This window comes from Thamnophis sirtalis, unplaced genomic scaffold, assembly GCF_051295495.1.
Source record: "Thamnophis sirtalis isolate CommonGarterSnake01/CBP01778 unplaced genomic scaffold, rThaSir2_p1.2 scaffold_7, whole genome shotgun sequence".
Classification (NCBI taxonomy): domain Eukaryota; kingdom Metazoa; phylum Chordata; class Lepidosauria; order Squamata; family Natricidae; genus Thamnophis; species Thamnophis sirtalis.
In genome coordinates this window covers 41,411,375-41,433,764 of record NW_028261387.1, presented here as the reverse complement: position 1 = coordinate 41,433,764, position 22,390 = coordinate 41,411,375, and the positions used below count along the sequence as shown (strand labels likewise).

The 22,390-nt window shown below is 39.3% G+C and overlaps 1 protein-coding gene across 3 annotated transcripts in view; it reads left to right on the top strand.

Moving 5' to 3' along the window:
- The window catches only part of IPO13 (importin 13), a 62,453-nt gene that overhangs the window by 23,945 nt on the left and 16,118 nt on the right, over positions 1-22,390 (top strand). For all 3 annotated transcript variants that reach the window (XM_087719809.1, XM_087719806.1, XM_087719808.1), the window contains exons 3-12: positions 2,208-2,348; positions 3,292-3,433; positions 4,886-5,052; positions 5,883-6,003; positions 7,867-8,014; positions 8,271-8,452; positions 9,718-9,744; positions 10,082-10,216; positions 13,079-13,222; positions 13,785-13,865. In XM_087719809.1, coding sequence (XP_087575935.1) covers positions 2,208-2,348; positions 3,292-3,433; positions 4,886-5,052; positions 5,883-6,003; positions 7,867-8,014; positions 8,271-8,452; positions 9,718-9,744; positions 10,082-10,216; positions 13,079-13,222; positions 13,785-13,865 — 1,288 coding nt within the window. The remainder of the gene's footprint in view (positions 1-2,207; positions 2,349-3,291; positions 3,434-4,885; positions 5,053-5,882; positions 6,004-7,866; positions 8,015-8,270; positions 8,453-9,717; positions 9,745-10,081; positions 10,217-13,078; positions 13,223-13,784; positions 13,866-22,390) is intronic.

The following is a 22,390-nucleotide window of genomic DNA, read 5'->3' as shown; positions in this document are numbered from 1 at the left end:
CAATAATAAAAAAGCAATAATATTGACATTTTGGGAGAACAATGATCATAGAAAAAGAAATACTAATTTAACAGTCTGGTTCCTTGGTTAGTGTCTTTGAGGACAGGCCAGATGTCTACATAAGTCAGAGATCACATTCCTGGGTGTGAAGTGGGCAGCTAGGTATGCTTGAGTTGAAAATGTATCATCATAAGGCAAATCTTCTTTGATTAGTGGGTCCAGGTGTGGCCCAATTCTGAATCACTGTCCCACTTTAGTAATGAGGACTCAGAGAAAAACCTCTGAAGTTTACAATATTTTCAATGGTCCTTAAGCATTTTGATCCAGAGTTATTTTACCATGTTTTTTAAATCTCTATTGGACAATATAGGATTTGTTTGCTTAATATCTTGCCTTTATTACTTTATAAATAATAAGCAGCAAGCACACATAATTTTATTTATTTATTTGTATTTCACCTTTACAGGTAGTCCTCGACTTACAATAGTTCATTTAGTGACCGTTCCAACTTACAGTGGCACAGAAAAAGTGATTTCACACTTATGACTGTTGTAGCATCGCCAGTATCATTTGATTAAAATTCAGACGTTTGGCAAGTGACTCATTTATGACAGTTGCAGTGTCCTGGGGTCATGTGGTCACCTTTTGCAACCTTCTGACAAGCCAAAGTCAATGGAGAAGCCAGATTCACTTAACAACTGTATTACCAACTTAACAACTGTTGTGATTCACTTAGCGATGGTAGCAAGAAAGGTCATAACATGAGGCAAAATTCACTTAACAAATGTCTCACTTAGCAACAGAAATCTTGGACTCCATTGTGTTCATAAGACAAGGACTACCTGTATTATTTGTATAAATAAGGTGGTGACCATATCCAGCACACCCTCCTCCTCCTATTTTCCTCAGAACGATAATTCTGTGAGGTGGGTTGGGCTGGGAAAGAGTGACCGATCCAAGGTCACCCAGCTGACTTTTACACATAAGGCAGGACTACAACTCAGTCTCCTGGTTTCTAGGCCAGCATCTTAACCATTACATCTAATTCATCATTCTTCAGATGAAAGACCAGTTGCTTTCAGTTTGCATGATCAAACTTTGTTAAATTATAATTATGAAGATGAAGTGTTTTAAATATTTTTCTCGCATATATTGATTTTATTGATTTGAAATAGAAAATCTCCTCCTGCATTGCAGAACCCATCTTAATTCATAGCTATCTGATTTAGATGGGCTAAAAATGTTTCTATGGTGTTGTATAACTTGAGCCCTTAACATCCAATAACAGTTTAAATGTAGTTTTGGGTGATTTTCCAAAAATTATACTGAGCACCAACATCTGTTTAACATGCTTGAAGGGGAAAATATAGAAAAATGTGGAAAGTAAGCATATTAACTGCATTTAAATTATTAAATAGAATTTTCATTCATCATACAGAAAAACTAATGTATTTCTGCCCTGTAGCCCTAGGAAGTTAATGCAAGGCTAAATACAGTTTTTGTTCCAAAAATTTACAAACACTTGGTTTCAAGAAATAAAATAAATTGATGTTCAAAAATCTCAGCAGCTAGTAATACCTAGCTGTCTGTGTCTGGAAGCTGACAAACATAAGTCTTGACTAATATTTGGGTGGAAGACATTGAGGGAGTGCCAGAGCTATAGGCTAGACTGCAGTTAGAAAAATATATAAGACAATGGCAAATTGTTTCTATATTGCTGCCAGGAAAACATCACCAACATGCCCTGGATGCCATCAGGAGTCAAGGATGACTGGAAGGAGACTTCATTTTAATGTTGTAAAGGTTTATTAGGTGCTCTTAGGAATGATAGATAGATAGATAGATAGATAGATAGATAGATAGATAGATAGATAGATAGATAGATAGATAGATAGATGATAGATAGATAGATAGATAGATAGATAGATAGATAGATAGATAGATAGATACAACTTCAAGGCAATATAATTCTGCGTAGCAGTTATAAGAAAGTTGGATTCATTCATTGACGGCATTGTTGCATTTATCCTCTAACACTTAAAAATTCTGAAGAATCCAGATGAATACAAAGGGAAAAATGGGGGTGGGCAGGTAGGGGGAACTAAATACTTTTGTCATCTACCAGGGGCTGTAATACTTTCCTAAAGACGGGAGAATTGATAGGGGATGTAGAGGTCAACATTTTTATCTTCTCTCTTTCCTAACAGGTATGTGAATACTCTTCTGAAGCTCATTCCACCGGTACTAGGACTCCAGGAACAGCTACGTCAAGCAGTTCAAAATAGGGATATGGAAACTTCTCATGGGATTTGTCGTATTGCTGTAGCCTTAGGGGAAAATCATTCTCGGTGAGAAGCATTAAGCCTTGTGTTGGTATTAAATAGCAGTGATTGCTAGAATGTGGCTAAAGCCATTCTGGGTTCTCTATTCCTCACAAATAGCTTGCAATCTTTCAAATTCCATTTAAAGATCTAGAAGATTATTTAGGTGCTAATTTACAACCTTTGTTTTGTGAGAACTCTACAGAATCTTAGATCTGTTTCCCTGAAAATAAGCCCTTCCCACAGTTGGGCTTTTGAGCATATATGCTAAAATAAGCCCTCCCTGAAAATAAGCCCTCCCCGAAAATATTGCAACACAGCAGCAGCCATGAGGTGATCACACTCACCGCCTCCTGCACCTCAAAAATAATAAGACCTCCCCGAAAATAAGGCCAAGCGCTTTATTTTGGGGGTCAAAAGAAAATAAGACCCTGTCTTATTTTCAGGGGAAACACAGTATGTGCATGGAAATTATTCAAGTTCTCAAAGAGTTCCAGCTGATGGGATTCTATGGGCATTTGTTTCAAGAATTATTGAATCCTATTCCATATGTGTTATCTTAAGTTCTGTATTTTATTAGACCACCCGGGATCCATTGGATCATCATTTCAAAGATATTTTCTTCTGCAGAGAAACAAAATGATCATGGGCAGGCAAAAAACAGTGGGAGTGACCTCCAACTTTCTGCAAACTTCCCTTCTGAGAAGCTGGCAGAGAGTGGTGGAAATGATGATCACTTGACTGCAGCAGCATGGCCACAAAACTTTGCCAAATTTCAATCCCACAGGAATAATGAGTCCCAGATTTTGGACTCATTGTTTGAGTGAGCTCATTTGAGATACATTGATTCAAAAGTTGTTGCTCTTTGACATTTTCATCCAACTGAAGGTTACAAACAGGAGTTTTAGTAGTATATATATTTGTATAATATAGCGGGTTCCTGATTCTGCATTCTTATTACCTTCCATAGAGCACTTCTAGACCAGGTAGATCATTGGCAGAGTTTTCTGGCACTGGTCAACATGATAATGTTCTGCACCGGAATCCCAGGACACTATCCTGTGAATGAGACCACAAGCTCACTTACACTCACTTTCTGGTATACATTGCAGGTAAGAGTTCTCTTCCTGAAGCAGATTTCTTCAGTGGTATTTTATTAGCTTGATACGATTTATTTATAAGAGCCATGGTGGTGCAATGGTTAGAATGCATTATTGCAGGCTAATTCAACTGACTGCCAGGAGTTCGATTCTGACCAGCTCAAGGTTGATTCAACCTTTCATCCTTCCGTGGTCAGTAAAATGAGGACCCAGATTATTGGGGGCAATATGCTGACTCTGTAAACCGAGTGGATGGTAAATCCCTGTAAATCCAATAAGTGCTATTGCTATCCTCTAGTTTAGTGGTTTATGTATGCATATTCTACTTGTTCTGTAGTTGTAGTAGAAGCACACATTATATAGTTGTATTGATAACAACTCTGGACCGAGTAGTATGTAGTATGTAAATCAGCAGATGGTCAGATTTCAATCAGTCAAAAGTCCTTCTTTGTGATCAATACTTTGCTTATTAAAGTTTATTGGGTAGTAGAATCTTGTCACAGCTTCTTTCCGCCTATGTTTTATTGTATGTCATTGGATTTGAATAGCCATCCTGTGTTTAAGTAGGATGCCTTCTCTATATAGCATGGCAGAGTAGGTTGGCACTCCTGCAGTGCTCAAGAACAAGGCTATTTGTTGAACTGCTGCATTTCTAAGTGCCAGCTTGAAATAAGAGGAAGTCATACGTTGCCTCAGTATGTGACTGGTGCAGTACATCAGCCCACAGACACATTATTAATGAAGGGTGCTGAACTAGAGCAGCATCTTCTATAGTCTATGGGAGAAGGGGGGGAATTTTCTGCTATGTCTACTGTACTTCACAGCAAAATGCTTACTTTAGTTCTCACAGTATCTTTGACTTTTCATGGGCTATTTTGTGATAGAGAGCATGACTTCATTATGAGAACTAATTTATTCCTTACTTGGACAAAAATAAGAACAAGATGGAGATAATTGAAAATGTGAACAGGCAAACTTGGTCTGTGATAGCTTCCATTTTTGCCTAATTGCTGGGAGATGATACTGCTTATTTGGTGGATTGACAGAGTATAATATAAAGTTATTCCTTTACTTTAATGTTCTGATGTTAAAACAAAGACAATTGGCAGTCCATTCTGGAGATCTCAGAAAAACTCAGTTGCAAACGTATGTCTAAAACACATCTGTAGCCCTACATCTGTATCTTTTTCCCCATTAAAACAACAGCAGCCTCTTGTCATTGTGATGCAACTAGAACCTAGGAAAAGTGTTAAATGCCAGGAATGGAATTTGGGGTGCCCAAGTCAATATTGGGCAGAACAGCTGACAGATTTGGGGAAAGTGGTATGATACTGAATTGTGAGTTCTAGCCATCCCATCAGAAAGTGATGATAGCCGTAATGTCTTAAGACCATACCTAACTTTTAGGATAGTTGTGTCACACAGCTTTTTCTTGCAATTGAACAATTATCTTTTTGTTTGCAGGATGACATTCTCTCTTTTGATCCAGAAAAACAGGCTATGTATCAGCAAGTGTATCGACCTGTATATTTTCAGTTAGTGGATGTACTCCTACATAAAGCTCAGTTCCCCTCTGATGAAGAATACAGTTGCTGGTCCTCTGATGAAAAGGAGCAATTTCGTATATATCGGTATGGCTTTTTGCTTGGCGGTGTCTTTTAATATATGAAATGTATGGTGTTCTCACTTAAGGTTCCCAAGGGCATGAAGCAAACTCCTTGACCCAACAAAAACCCCTTTTATTAATTTACTCTGAATTCTGCTCATTCACATCCAACAAAGTCTTTCAAGGGAGAATTTACAGTCACAGACCTTATCTGGCTTGGAGAGCTGCCAAGCCGATATCTGCAAAACTTGGCAAGGAGTCTTGGAGAGTCATAAACCAATTAAGTGAACTAATTGTCTCCTGCAAACTCCACTCCCCTTTTGCTCCTTTTTTATTTCCTCTGGGAAGGGGCATCATTGTTCACCTGTGGCCTTACTCCCAAGTCAACTCCTGTTCTTTAGCTGTTCCCTTTGTATAAGTATAATCTTTATTGTCATTGTACTTAAATACAATGAAATTGTCTGGCAACTCTGTGCATGTGCATGCTGGGAACAGGCTCCAGCTGTTTGTCTGCCTCACTGATGTCCAACTCTGAAGGCAGCTGATAACTGGCATATGGCTCTGCTCCCTCCCTGCCTCTGACACAGAGCCTTTATCAGAGCCTTCCCCAGACTCCAGGACTGGCCCATGTTCCTCCCCAACGTCCTCACTGTCCGAATCTGCCACCAGCTGCACTGGCTGCTGGCAGGCCACAACAGCTGGTGAACTGCAAAAGAGTAGTTAATCATACAGTATTGGTGAAGGCTGGTAATGAAGGTAATGAAGGCTGAATGTTGGATTGTTAGTGTTTATTTTAGCTTATTTCTATGTATTTGTGGTCCGGTAAGCAGATTTTTGTGATTCTTTGTCTTTCAGAGTGGACATCTCAGATACTTTGATGTATGTATATGAAATGTTGGGAGCGGAACTGCTGAGTAGCTTATATGACAAACTGGGTCGCCTCCTGACAAATTCAGATCAGCCATCCTCATGGCAGGTGAGGATAGAGCTCTTCTGCTCTCAGATGACAGCAGTAACCAGTGAACCATTAGGACTAGGGAGGGAAACAATGTAGAAGAAGTAATGAAATAAATTGGTATTATGAAATGTTTCATCATTTTTCTAATTTGAATTCTATATAGCTATTTAGCTACTACCTTCTTTAGCAACCATTCACAAATACCACTGTTGTAAAAAAAATCATTTTCTGACCAATGTGTATATTTATCACCAAATTTTGTTCACCTGAAACTGTTTAAGATCTGACTTAAAACTTCTAAGCAACTAATTAAGATCACAGACCTGAGCTTGTGAACCTGAACTTAGCACTTTGTAGGGAAGCACTTGTTGCAGAGAAAAGCAGCCCAGGAAGAGAGATCTTGTTTAAGCAATCTCTCTCTAGAAGGTGAAGAAACGGGTCAGCACAGTACACAGTGCAAGATAACTTTCTCTGAATGCAAGGACAGCTACCAGTGATCTTCACAATGATGTGTTCTCTCTCTTTCTCTTACACACACGCGGACACACAGAGCTACCATTTTGCTTAACAATCAAGTTGTTGGACTGAAATTTAGTTTGCTAAATGAGGAGGGTTCCACCACAAAACCGCGGTAGACTAAAGCGCGTGTGACTAAAGCGCGGTGACAAAACTGCACCGTCAAAACTGCGCGACAACAGCGTGCCGACAACAGCGCGCCTACAGAAGCGCGCTGTAACATAACCCTAAAAATAACCCTAAACCTAACCCTAAACCTAACCCTAAACCTAACGCTAAACCTACCCTAAACCTACCCTAAACCTAACCCTAAACCTAACCCTAAACCTAACCCTAAACCTAACCCTAAACCTTACCTTAAGTTAAATCGCGCTTCTGTCGGTGCGCTGTTGTCGGCGCGCTGTTGTGGGCGCGCTTTTGACATCGCGCTTTTAGCGTCGCGGTGTTGTCGGCGCGCTTTAGTCTACCGCGGTTATGTCGTGCCACGAATGAGGAGAGGGTGTAAAATGGAAAATTAAACAGCTAATAATCAGATGTTTCTATCTGAACTGTAGTGAAATGATCTGGGTACTTTGGAGCCTCATATTGAAGCTGGAACTTCGTATAGCTGTGAGTTCTTTACTCCCAGATTAATATCGAGAATCCTATAGTAAAGGTAGAATCCCATTCCCTCTAGTGTTGCAGAAACAGGTCCTTTTAGCTTAGTAAAAGGTATTAGATATGTCTGCTACACAGAGATAGTTGTAAAGTTGGGCCACATGTCCTTATACGGCAGCTGATCAAAACAGATCACCGACCTGTGTTATCAGAATGCTACAGTGTAGCAAACAATGATAAATACAAAGTGTCAGTGACTGCAGGAGTTCCTTATCCATCACTGTGACAGCAAACAAAAATTGAGCCCTGGCCATGATTTACAAACCAAAGCATTTAGAAGTAACAATCATGCCAATGCTCCAGAATACTGAGCATGTTGTAAACTAAGTGAGGTCTCTTATATAAAAGACCCATTGAGAAGGAACATGTGTGCAAGATATTTGCTGCTTCTTTCCCCCATCTTGAAGTAGTGAAACTGTGAGAAGCCAAACTTCTTAACTTTCACTCAATTGCTGATCAGGCCATATATGCAATGGACGCACAGGAGAAAGACAGTGAGTGTAATTGGGGATGTATATCCCAGATTCGGATGTAATAGTCTTGAAAAACAATACTTGCTTCAGGTGGGGGGATTTATATCATGGAATTAACTGTAAAAAATGACAATTATATTTTTATGTGGGAACTAGCTCCATACTGTACCTCTTTTGTCAGAATCAAAATTTGAGAGGGAGATAGATTGAATACATCTCTTTTTGTTTCTGGCAGAACACGGAAGCTTTACTTTATGGGTTCCAGTCCATTGCAGAGACCATAGATGTAAACTATTCAGACGTGGTTCCTGGCCTTATCGGCCTTATCCCCCACATCAGTATCAGCAATGTACAACTTGCAGACACGGTGATGTTCACTATTGGTGAGGAAATTGGGCAAGTGGAGGGGAGATGTTGTTGAATGGGGAATATTGTGATTCTAAGATTATGTAGCTGTTACAAAAGGATAGCTTAACTTTGTGAAGGGTTGCTGCCCATTATTACCCATAGATCTGAGTGAGATTATGTGTGGAGAAGAGGTTTTCAGAGACAAGCAATGTCTGAAATTGCTTTGCTGTTCCCCGGATTTGCTTGTCATATCAGTAAAGTAATCTTGACTTGTTTTCTGTTTGTTACTAGGGGCTCTCTCAGAGTGGCTGGCAGATCATCCTGTAATGATCAACAATGTCCTGCCTTTGGTATTGCAGGCTCTGGGCAATCCAGAATTATCTATCTCTAGTGTCTCTACTCTTAAGAAGATATGCCGTGAGTGTAAATATGACTTGCCTCCATATGCTGCCAACATTGTTGCTGTCTCTCAGGTAACACAAAACATGGTTTAATGCAATTAAAATCATAGATGGGTAATTAAAATAAACAAAACCCTTATTGAAATAGATCCAGAAGTTTCATCCATTATCTCTATGTCACCATACCCAATAATGGAATATTTGAGACTAAGCCTATATTTAGAAAAAAAAGACCCTTGGTCAAAAGAAGGCTTTTTCAATAGAGGTGATAAAACTGTCTCCTTTAAACAGGCAGGAGCACATTGTTGTCTCAATAGTTGCAGATCTCTTCCCTTGATCATGGCAACAGTAACTGTCAGTCTAATCAGCCAGCAAAGTCAGTAGTTCAGCAAGCAAATGCTGACCTTCATCTCTTCACATACCCTGCCCATGTCCTTGATTGACTAGCTAAAAAGAAACCATATGAAGTTATTTGGTTATTTCCTTGTGACCTGCCCCAACCCTGGAATCCAAATCAAAGTAAAGCATTCTGCAGAGAACGGTGAAAATTGCTCACAGCGAGCTTCCAACTGTTCCAGCTTCTTTCCCCAGTATGTTGTTAGAGGCAAGGCCACATTAAAAACAGAGGATGAGTCATCCATAGTATACACAGGGTGAGTGCAGATATGTGTTTGTAGATTTATATGGGTGGGTGGGCGTGGATGTGTACAGAATAATAAGGAAATAAAATGTAGAACTTAGTCCTCTTCATTACTGGTATGCAGCGTCTACCTAGAATTTCCTTTCTGAGGATATATAGTCCTTGAGGGTGGGTGGGTAGGAAGGATTCCCTACTACTGGTATTCAAAGAGTGAAAATCTAAGATTTTTAAGGAATATTTGGCATTGATCTAGATCAGGGGTGTATATTGTATTCGATATGCGTTTATGGATGGATTCAGCAAAATTGATAATATTTGTATCTTATCCAACTGCAGATTTCTGGTGAGATGATTGCACGAAAAGTAGAGGTCATTATTTTCCCAGTAATTGAAATTTAGTTAGGATGGCTCATCTTCTTTCCCTTGTTTAAATGTTACCTATGTTGTATATGATCAGTTCTATTGACTCTGTAGCAAGTAGAAACCCAGAGGCAAAGTCTTTACAATCAATTGCCTGTAATAAAATTCTGATTGCTGTTTTTTTTTATTTGTCCATTTTTCTCTGGAGCCTCTGTTCCCCTAGAACCTGTATTTGGCTCACAAGATTTTCAAGTGCTACTATGGTTAGGGCTTTTTTGATGTAACTAAATTCTGCATTAGAGACAGCATTCACTTTCTTGACTCTTTCCCTCTGTAGGAGGTGCTAATGAAGCAGATTCACAAGGTAAGATTGTTTTCCCCGTTTGACAGGAAATTGCAAGTATGCCTAAGATATGGTTTCCTATCAACCCATTTCAGTAGAATTGAACATTACAACCAATGTGAGGCTTTATTAGTGAGACAAATGAGGCTTTCAGTTTTTAAATAGAGATTTAGCTATGTCTCCTAATAACAGCAATACAGTTCCTATACTGAGTCATGCCGTTTATAAACAGGTTTCAGGATAAGTTCTCACAAGGCATTTTTAAGCTTGTAGATGATTAAGGATTGAGTGGGAGGATGAAGTGAAACTTTTAAATGCAATAATGAAATTGAAAAAGCTATCCATCTTTTCTTTTTAGACAAGTCAGTGTATGTGGCTGATGCAGGCTCTGGGTTTCTTATTGTCTGCCCTCCAAGTGGAAGAGATTTTGAAGAATCTACATTCACTTATAACTCCTTACATCCAACAATTAGAGAAATTGGCTGATGAAACGGTGAGCTACGTCAGATGTCTATTAATGATTTCTGTTCTTTCTTAAAGAACACTATTAAATAACCAATTTCGTTGTATTTAAGTACAATGACAATAAAGATTATACTTATATTTAGGCCTGCTATATGTTTCTATATATGCTTCTCCTTTTTGTTACAAGTCATGCTTAGTTTGAAAGTCTTCTCTTGCTTCCTTTCATTAGTGATTTCTGCCATTGTTCTTTACTTTATACTCTTCCTTTTACCATCCCATTCATCACTTCTACACTTGGGAACAGAGACATGGGGCACTTTCTTATGGCTATGTTAATGAACTATCCTCCATCAAAAGGCATGTTGATGCAGCTGTGCTGCTCCAACTATCAAGCCCTAGTCTACCATCAGAACTTGGCTGGCAAGAATTGCTGTCCTTAAATTATTGATAAAGTACTAGTTAAAATATTTGGTAGATTTCCCTGGCTTCACTCCCCTTTCCACCAAAATCATCTGCCAATAAGAAAAACAAGCAGAGATTGGTCTTATTAATATGGGATAGGGTGGAATAGGCTGGGTATAGAAAGTATCTGGGAAGGGTGGTTTAGCACTTTTCATATGATCCAAGTGGAGTTGCACAGAGATAACACGACAGAGCTCCCTGATGCTCCTTGATAGTTTTGGACTATTTTTGGAACTAAATGCTGCACAGGTAGTCCTTGACTTACGATTTAGCAACTCTTCGAAGTTACAACAAATTTCCCCATGGCTATTTACTACTCGGTTCTGGTGGCTGCTCCTGTACTCACATGACTGCATGTCAGGCACTTGGCAACAAGCATGTATTTATGGCCACTTGCAGTGGCCTGTGGTCACATGATTGTGTTTTATGACATTTTTGCCAAAACCCTGCCATTTGCTTCCAGTTTTTGACAAAATGGCTCATAGTGAACAATGGTTTTATTTTACGATTGCCATGTCTCTGACCTCTGAACATGACCTCTGCAAAAATCATTAAATTGAATCGGTCACATAGATCATGATTGTCATAACTTAGGATCATAATGGTCAGGCTCCATTACAGTTGTAAGTCAAGGGTTATATCCAAAAAGAGTCTTACTATCAGGTTCACAGGAAGAATTGTGAAGAGCGCTGTAGTGCACATTTCCTCTGCTTTGCACTGCAGTGCTCCGCTGTGACAGATAACTGGCAAAGAAGATGGATTGTGAAAAGCACAAGGGGTTTCTGTTCTCTTTGTCTCCCACCCTCTTTTCAAATTTGTTAATCCAGTGTACTGGTCAGAAATCCTGAGATGGAAATAAAGGCTGAGATGTTCACTCAAGAAAGCTCCTTCTTGCTTCATCCTCCCCCCTACGTCTATTCCTGTAACTTGTCTGCTGGGCTCCTTTGGGGCACAGGTTTAGCACTCTTTCATAAAAGAGCTGTGAAGGCATCGCAGCTGTGTATGGCATCACTGTCTTACCTTCAGTATAGCCAGCTTTTGGGTGGGAAGACGCTGCTAGCAGACCAAGACTCTACTTCATCCCAGGAAATGACAGGCGAACTGCCCAGTGAAGCATGAGTACCTCTCCTGCCTTTTCAGGCTTCCTCTTCCATTGTCTTTCTCCATTAAGAGATGCCTTTTTCAGACTAGAAAAAAGCTGCTTACTTTGTTTGCTGCTGCCACAATTACTCAGGCTGCACTATAGGTTTTGCAGATCTAAAAGCTCCACTTAAAAGGTGAGATGGAGCAATTGAGCATGGCCAATACTGAAAGGGAACCCCTAGGAGGCACACTAATGGCAAGGTATTATCACCACAAAGTGATTGGACCCTGCCGTTCCATTTTGATTTCTGTGCTCTTTGCAGTTATGCTTAGGTGGGGGAGGGGGAATGAGAAATGCATGTGGGGTAGCCTGTGAGATTCGATCAATTTAAGTGTGTGAATCCTATGTGTACATGCATACAAACACATGCATTCTTCATTGCTTTAGCGGTCTTAAAATTCCCTTACCTTATCCTTTAGAAGTTGGTGGCAGGCACATCTGTTCCAAAATAGAAGAAGCAGACCAAATCTAGTCTAACAGTCGCTCAGGGTCCCTTTACTAAAATCTGTATTTTAGGAGAATGCTGCTCAGTAAAGCAGGAAAGCTACTCCTGCTTGAACAGTAGTGTCCACCGTTACATAGTAAAAGAATTGTGAAATGTGAAAAAGCAGAATGCCTTTGAAAAGAGACTAGAGGAGAGAGGGCATGTCAAAGCAATCTAAAGTAGCCATAAGGAGCAAGGAGATCCCAATTTTTCACTTAAAGTACATGATCAGCGAAGAATCTTAAACCCACAGCAAATAGATATTGGGAGAAACTGAAAAATATCATTTTAAAACTGGAACACCTCAATAGGACTTTAACTGTCTTCGTGGTTGGCTGGGGATGAAACTAAGTGAATGTCAAATAACCAGACCTGCACTTGAAATGTTCAGTTAACTGCTTTATTGCTCAGACCTGTACACAGGAATCTTCTCAGACTAAGCATTTGCATCTGGATGACACCAGATAAGGTTCAATGGCATTAAAGGGGGTCAGACTCACCTTATTGTGCCTGCATAGAGGTTCTAGACTAAGTCCCCATTTGACTCCTCCCCTACCTCATCCAGTCTCTCTCCTACAGGCAAGATCATCTAATTTAAAAATGGTTAGTGGTATATATCAATGCTATAGTTAGAAGAGTGCAAAGATGAGCCCAAAGTCTGTTAAGAAAATGAAGCACTAAGTAGCTAGCTGTGTTTCACAATACTGTTATTCCTCATTGATGTCAACTTAGAAAACTTGATGATAGTGGCCTATATTCTACGCCACGTATAATGACTGTAGTGATACTTTATGTTGCAGCCCAATCCATCTAACAAGCTAGCTATTATCCATATATTGGGTCTACTCTCCAACCTCTTCACCACTTTGGATATCAGTCACCATGATGATGATCATGAGAACACGGAGGTTAAAAAACTGCCAGTGCCTCAGGGCCCCAATCCAGTGAGTATTGTTGCATAATTAAAGAAGTTTTCTTTGTATATTAATACAAGTAGTCCCAAAGGTGCTTTTTCAGGAGGCAACTGAACGTTTTTGTTTTTCCTTTTGAAGACGCTTCAAAATACTACTGCCAATTTGACCAAACCAGTAGGAACCCACCTCTGCCGCAAACATTATCTCCTCTTTTCATGGAGCCATCTTTAGTCTGCCATCTTCCCTAGAACTCCCCTTGTATTCTTCTATTCTAAAGTGACGCTCCTTAGCTGAGTTACCCAAGATCATAAGCAGTTTTTATATGTCTGCTTTAGTGTTCAGAACATTCCTTAAAAAAACATATAAGCTTCATTTGCATTAGCCATTGAGAATGAGAAATACAATATGCATTGTATATTGTTAGATATGCATTACTAGTGTAGTAATAGGAGGTGCACAAAAGGTTTTCAAGACAATCTCTGACCCTCTCTCTACCAGAAAATCTGAAAATCTATAAATACTCTGCTAAATTCAAAATAATGTAAGATATACCGATTTCTGAATTATATTCTATGTTCATTCTCATTTATAGGTAGTGGTGGTATTACAGCAAGTTTTCCAGCTCATCCAGAAAGTGCTCAGCAAATGGTTGAATGATGCGCAAGTTGTGGAGGTAATGCTTCTTCTAATTTAAAAAAAAAATCACACAAAGGGATACAGGGCAGTCCGTTTGTTTCAGGTAGTTACAGTGCTTGATCTACTAATAACAGAACATTACTTTTAAAGACATAGGCCTGGAAAAACTTCACCTCTCTGCTAGGAAGAAAAACCAGATTTATCCTGTGGTGCTGTAAAAATATTTGATCAGTATTAGGTACTTGACATACTGCTGTAGTATATTCATCTGGATTATGCTGGTGTGTTTCTTAGTATTAGATCTGCTCTATTTCTTTTTAAATAGCAAGAAATTATCATGCCATCCCCTTTCTAAGGTAAGTTATGGCATATCAAAATTGAGTCAAGCATTTACACTTAAGGCACATGATTATCATCTACATAGCAATAGTGCCATTTGAATTGTTATTCTTTCACTGTATTTTTATCACACTGCAATTTTGTAATTTTTTATGTATATATGTAACCAAGTGAAATATATGTATGAACTGTATGAATAACAACAATGGCATTCTTGCCTTACAATAAGTTAAAATTTATTTGGTTGCTATTTTTTTTAAATCACAATTTTACTATGAAAGTATTTAAAACCTCAAAAATATTTACTGTTAATCTAATACCAATCTGATTTGCTTTTAGTAAAATGGTCTCACTTTTATTCTATCCTACATTTTTAATTGTTTAGTGTAATTAAGCTATGCATTTTACATTGTGTACTCTGGGTCAGAAAGATAAGTGTTTCCTGGCTGGAGATTCTGGAAGATAATCTCAAATAATTCCCTTCATTTAGGAAAGGGATGAATTGATTCAGTTCATTTTGGTCCAGTTCAATTTTTCCCTGATGACTTGGTAATACAACTTTAAACATCTCGAAAATGATTGCTGCAATTAAAAGAGAGAGGGGGGGGGGGAGAGAGGGAGAGAGAGAGAGAGAGAGAGATGGAGGGAGAGAGGGAGAGGGAGGTTGGGAGAAAACAGATATCCAGCTGTGTTCATGCAGATATATATAAGAAAGGAATAGTGAGATTAAAAGGACTTGCTGTCCTGTGGTAATATTTGTTGTTGTTGTTGGTAGTCGTGAAGTCGTGTCCAACCCATCGCAACCCCATGGACAATGTTCCTCCAGGCCTTCCTGTCCTCTAGCATCCCCTGGAGTCCATTTAAGCTCACACCAACTGTTTCAGTGACTCATCCAGCCACTTCATTCTCTGTCATCCCCTTCTTCTTTTGCCCTCAATCGTTCCCAGCATTAGGCTCTACTCCAGTGAGTCTTTCCTTCTCATTAGGTGCCCAAAGTATTTGAGTTTCATCTTCAGGATCTGGCCTTCTAAAAAGCAGTCAGGGTTGATCTCCTCTAGGACTGAGCAGTTTGATTACTAGCAAATGATCTTCTCCAGCACCATAGTTCAAAGGCCTCAATTCTTTGACTCTCAGCCTTCCTTATGGTCCAGCTATACATTGCAACTGGGAAAACCATAGCCTTGACTACAAGCACTTTTGTTGGCAGGGTGATATCTCTGCTGTGTAGATTTGCCATAGCTTTTTTCCCCAGGAGCAAGCGTCTTTTTTTTTTCCCCATCGTAAATGTGTTTTTATTTTCCATTTCATTTTCGTACAGTCACATATATACTGTGCATAACCGGGGCCATATAATATTAAACAATAAACACAGCCATTCCTCTTGTCAACAATACCCCCCAAAATAGAAACCCAATGTATCTTTTCGACTCTCCATACACCCTTTCTTTCGCCCCCCTCCAACTTTCCATCTTCCCTCCATCATTCCCCTCTACCCTACTTCCCCTCCCCCTCTACCACTCCTCTCTCCCGATACACTCCCTCCCTTCCTTCTCCCCCTCCCTCCAGTCCTCTCTCCCACCCTCTCTACCCCTCTTTCTTCTATCCCTCTACTCCTCCCTTCGGTGTATTTCTACAATCTATTAATATATTCAGCTTGTCCTATTTTTACAGTGGAATTAAAGAGCAACAGTATACAAGTGCCGTCACGTTACTTTAAAATCTAGCACATACTGTATATCTCCCCCTCCCCCCTAACACCCCACCTCCCTCCCCCCCAACACCCCACCTCCCTCCCCCCCCGACTTCCCAGAGCCCGTAAACGGTATAGATTTTTAACAAACACAGTCTAAAATATATTAAAACAAAGGAAATTAAAAAAAAAGTTAATAACATCTCTGCATTGAACTCAGCTTCTTCCTGTTGCACTAACTTTGAGCAGTTTAGATTATTCCTAATCTTAAGCATAGGCTATCTGTAATTTCTTAATCCCATATTTGTTTTGTATATAGTCAATCCATTTTTTCCAGTCTCGTTTATATCTCTCATTTGAATGGTCTTTAAGATATGCCGATATTTTCGCCATCTCGGCTAGGTTTGTGACTTTCAATGTCCATTCTTGAGTTGTAGGCAAGTCTTCCTTCTTCCAGTATTGCGCCACCAACAGTCTTGCTGCTGTTATTAGGTGCAGAACCAAATTAGTCTCTACCGCTGTAAAGTCAGTACATATACCTAGTAAAAATAACTGAGAAGTAAACTTTATCCTTCTTTTAAAGATATTTTGCATAATCCACCACATTTTTATCCAAAATGCCTTAACCTTTTGACAAGTCCACCATATATGAAAATATGTAGCATCGAGAGAACCACATCTCCAACATTTAGGCTGTACATTCGGATACATAGAAGCCAGCTTTCTAGGATCTAAGTGCCATCTATAAAACATCTTACAAAAATTTTCTCTCAGGTTTTGTGCTTGTGTGAATTTCACATTTCTTACCCATATTCTTTCCCATGTGTCCAACATATTGGTTCTTCAATATTTTGAGCCCACTTTATCATACAATCTTTAACTAATTCTGTTTCCGAATCCATCTGTATTAGTACATTATATATCCTCTTTATATGCATTAAACCTTGGTCTTTTATTTGTTTAAACAAATTATCCTCAACTTGGATAAAACCAGTTTTTTGGTCTATTTTCCACCTGGCCTGTAATTGGCCATACTGGAACCATGTTTGAACTACCTTCTCCTCTTTCAATACCTCTAAAGATTTTAGTTGTAGCACCCCCCTTTCCAAAGTAAGAAGTTGTCTGTAGGTGGTTCTATCCTGTTTTTGTGCTATATTCATATTTTCAATTGCATGTCTAGGAATTGCCCACATGGGTAACTTGTCATTTAGTTTATATTGATATTTTTTCCAAACCCGCAGTAAAGCATTTCTTAAGATATGACTTTTAAAATTCTTATCCAATTTTTTGTTGAATAACAAGTAAGCATGCCAACCATATACCAGATCGTGTCCCTCGATATTCAGTATTCTATCGTTGGTTAAATGGGTCCAATCACTAATTACAGATAGCGCCACTGCATCATAGTATAATTTTAGGTTAGGTAATTTCAAGCCTCCTCTCTCGCATACATCTTGCATTATTTTCATTTTTACCCTCGGCTTCTTTCCGGCCCATACAAATTTGTTGATACCCTTCTGCCATTCTAAAAGATTCGCATCTTTTTAAAGTATAGGTAACATTTGAAAAAGAAATAAAAATTTTGGTAAGATGTTCATTTTCACTGCCGCTATCCTACCCAACAAGGATAAGTGCAATTTCTCCCATTTTTTCATCTCTATCTGTATACTCCGCCAAAGTGGTTCATAATTGTGCTTATATAATTTCCCGTTTGAGGCTAAAATATTAACCCCAAGATATTTGACTTTTTTGACTACCTCACATCCTAGCATCCCTCCTAGTTCTTCCTTTTGTTTAGTATTCATATTTATAACTAATATTTTTGTTTTTCCTAAATTTATTTTAAAACCAGACACTTGACCATATTGATTAATCATATTCATTAAAACCATACTAGATTCCTGCGGTTGTTCCAATATTATGACCAAATCATCCGCAAAAGCGCGGACTCTGTATTCTTGCTGCCTAATCTTGATCCCTTTTAGACCATCCAAGCCCCGTATTTTATTCAACAATACTTCCAAAGTTATAATGAACAATAGTGGAGACAAAGGACAGCCCTGTCTTGTACCTTTTCCGATTTGAAAAGGGTCTGTTAAACTTCCGTTGACTATGATTTGAGCTGTTTGCTGTTGGTATATTGCTTTAATTGACCGTAAAAAGCTATCTCCTATCTGCATTTTTTGCAATATCTTCAACAGAAATTGCCAGTTAACTCGATCAAAGGCCTTCTCAGCATCCAGAGATATGAACGCAGCAGGAATTTGGTTGTTCTTTCCCAAATATTCTAATGCATTAATAATTAGTCTAACATTACTCTTCATCTGTCTCCCCTATATAAAACCTGTTTGATCGGTATGTATCAATTGTTGCATAACCACCATTAACCTATTTGCTAGTATTTTAGTAAAAAATTTATAATCTACATTAAGTAATGAGATAGGTCTGTAATTTTTTGGTTGGGTAGTATTTTGATCTTCTTTGGGCATCAAAGATATAAACGCTGTCTTCCAAGATGGGGGCACTTTACCTTCCGTTTGAATTTTATTAAATAGTTCTCTAAGAGGTTCTACTATTTCTAACTGTAAATTTTTATAGTAAACCGCTGTCAAGCCATCCGTGCCTGGCGCTTTCCCTAACTTTAGTTGCTTAATTACCTGCAAGATTTCCCCTGAGGTTATTGGTTGGTTCAACTTTTGCCTGTACTCTTCTCTAACTAGGGGTATTTTCTCTTTATCTAAGTATTTGTCTATATCTAAACCCTTAATTTTGTCCCCTTTATACAATTCTGTAAAAAATTCCCGAAATGCCTTTTGAATCTCCTCCTGTTGAAACACCTCCTTCCCTCTATAAATCAATTTGGTTACATTTTGAGTTTTTGTTTTTTTCCTAATCTGATAAGCTAACCATCTGCCCGGTTTATTTGCGTTACAAAAAGTATTGTGTTTTGCATATAATAAACTAGTGGCTACCTGATCAGAGATCAACATATCAAATTGGGATTTTAATATAGTAATTGCTTCTTTAACCTTTGTATCGCCTGGATTCAATGTTAACTCCAACTCTTTCCCTTTAATTTCCTCTTCCAATTCTTTTCGTTTTAGCCCTTGTTTATGTCTATGTGTTTTATTTATATTCATCAGTACTCCTCTCATATACGCTTTGCTTGCATCCCATACAAATTCCATAGGTGTACCCTTATTCATATTCAGAACAAAGTATTCAGATAACAATTTTTTACAATCATTAATGTACTTCTCATATCTAAATAAGTTTTCATTCAGCCTCCAAGACCTTCTTGCCTGCACTATCCTTCCCAATTCCATCCAAACTGGGTTATGATCCGAAAGGACCCTAGCCGCAATCTTTGTCTTCTTCACCCTAGAAAGTAAATCATTAGTGATTAGTATAAAATCAATCCTTGAAAAGGATTGATGTCTATCAGAAAAGAAGGTGAAATCATATGCCTCTGCGTTTCTTTCTCGCCAAATATCTCTCATTTCAAAGTCATCCATCATGTCAAAAAAAGTTTTGGGTAGCTTAGCTCGCATTTTAGTATTAGGGCGAGAGGTCTTCTTATCTCTTTTAGTGTCAATCACGCCGTTCCAGTCACCCAATAGTATACAAGACTTATAGTCCCACTGTACTAATTTAGCGTGAAGATTTCTATAGAATCCGTCTTGCTGTTGATTAGGAGCATAAATTCCCAAAAGTAATGTCTTTTTCCCTTCTAAGATTAGGTCTAGCGCGATATATCTTCCAAAGGGATCTGCTTCAATTAGTTCAGCCTTAATGTCTTTTCTTAAGTATACAACTATACCATTTTTCTTTTCCGTAGCAGAGGTCACAAAATGTTGACCAAGTTTGGGGTTAAACAAATATTTTTGATCGGTTGATTTGATATGAGTTTCTTGCAGACAAATTATATCATTCTTGAACTGTTTAAGATAGTGAAATATTTTCTTTCTCTTCTGTGGAGAGTTCAGTCCATTGACATTCCATGTCAAAATCTTAGTTGTCATCTTTGGTTGCCTGAAGCTTTTTTAGAGCCTCCTGCATGGCCTGTTTAAACTTTGGCCTAGCTCCTCCCATAGCTTCTGAGCTTGTTGCTGTAATTCCTTGATCAATGGCCGGTGATTGTTGAGGTTGTTGCATTGTAGCTTGTTTTTCCATTTGTCTGGTAGTCATACGGCTAGGTCTTTGTTCCATGGCACCTTGCCCTTCCGGGAAGGGGAGATGGTGCGTCTTGTCTGGTAGTTGTGTAGTTTGCCGTCTATCTTGTCCTTCTTGTGGTCTTTCTCTAGATCCAGATGGTGCAGGGTGTCCCACCTTCAAAATATTGTGATAGAAATCTCGAGCTTTCCATACAGAGTTGAGACGATATCTTTGCTTGTCAAATGTAATTATAATACCAAATGGCACATCCCATCTATACTGTATCTGATGGTTTCTGAGTTCTTCCACTAGAAAAGCATAATCTCTCCTGGCTCTTAGCATTTGAGGTGGTATTTCTTTCAAGACAATCAAATCCTGGCCGCCGATTTGAAGCCTGGTGTTATAGGACTCTTGTAGTATCATGTTTCTGAACTCTCTTGTGGCGAAGTATATAACTACATCTCGGGGGAGTTGCTTCTGTTTTGCCGCCCAAGAATTAACGCGATAAATTTTATCGATCTGCCAGTCAAAGTTGGACCCCGGTCTTCCCACCAGACGGTCAAAAGCCTCTGAAAAAATCTGTTTCAAGTTCTCCTGTTTATCCTCACACAACCCCCTGACTCTTAATGCGAACTCCATCTGCCTATACTGTATCATAATAATCTGTTTTTCAGATTATTATTTTTGTTGCACCACCTCAGTTTTGGATGTCAAATTGGTATTAGCTTCATTAAGAACCTCTAAGTTATCTTCAATTCCAGAAACATGTTCTGTCAGTACAGTTACAAGTCCCAGCATATCATCATTTATTTTGGCAATCCTAGTATCAAGTTTATCATATAAGTCCACCTTAAACTCTTTTAATTCGTCCTTTATCTCCTTTATCTCCTCTCTGAATTCTCTGAAGGTTTCCAAAAAAAGTTCTTTCGTTAGCACATCTCCAGTAGGGGGCAACTTTGTGCCAGGTATTGGGGATGTGCTTCTAGGAGGAAGTTTCCCCCCAGGAATTAATTTTGATGCCATTATAAGTCTTATCTACGAGCAATTAATCAAACTCTACTGGCTCGCTGTGCAGCTTACGAGAAAGAAAAAAGGGTATTAAATCACCCCTTTGTTAGCTCTTTAGGATTTTTCAAAGGATTTCAAAAAAAGAAAAAAGAAAAAAAAGCATTGTAACGAAGCAGCTCGGCATATTCAACGCCATTTTTGACTTCTCTGTATCAGAAATATATATTAACAAAGTTGATAAGAAGAAAGTCTTGTAAACTCTTCAGAGAAGTGAAACTAATTAATAAGAAACTGCTGGCCGGCTGTTCCTCCCTTTGAACTTTTATCACTGCTTTTGCAGAAGAATTAGGAATGTGGCATTGTTACGGAGAACGCTCACTTCGCCCTCTAACAATTCCAACACAGGGTTCAGGACCGCCACATATTAGTCCTAACAGACAACACCACAACCAAGACATACCTTAACAGGCAGGGGGGAACACGTTTCTGGCCTCTGATGCAGGAGTCCAACCTGTTGTGCCAGTGGGCAGAATCTCACCTGTCATCTCTCAGGGCAGATCACATCTCAGGGGCCTCCAACGTTCAGGCAGACTGGTGAGCCGGATCAGGATAGATCAGGCGGAGTGGAGCGTCCATCCGAACCTCTTCCATCAACTGACACTATGATTCGGTCTCCCAGTCCTAGACCTGTTTGCGACGGCAGACAACAACCAGGTACCCAGGTTTTACTTGCGGTTCATGGATCCCATGGCAGAAGGAGTAGATGCCCTCAGGTGCCATTGGCTCAAAGGTCTCCTGTACGTATTTCCACCCCTTCCCCTCATTCAGAGAGTAATTCAGAAAATGTTGGAGCAGGAGGCAGAACTATTGCTGTTAGCGCCGAATTGGCCACGCCGGCCTTGGAATGCCAACCTAGTGAGTCTGTCAATCTCCACTCCATGGCACATCCCACGGTCTTTCCTGTCTCTACTCCAAGGGTCAGTTTGTCATTCTGACCCTCAGTGGCTACAATTAACCGCCTGACGATTGAGCAGCAAGCCTTAACATCCGATAACATTTCCTTCAATGTCATTGCTACCATTCAGGCATCACGCAGAAGCTCTACTAACCGCATTTACGGTGCCACATGGTGGGCATTTGCACTGTGGTGTATCAACAAGACTATTGACCCACTTAAAGCATCCATTCCACAGATAATGGACTTCTTACAAAGGGGGCTTAATCAGGGCCTTACCCCTAATACGTTACACCGACAGGTGGCTGCTTTGGCTTCTGTCCTAGACAGTCTTGCCTCCGACCATCTACCTTCTCATCCCTTGATCCAGAGATTTCTCCGTGGAGCATCCAACCTGTATCCTCCTGCCATCCAT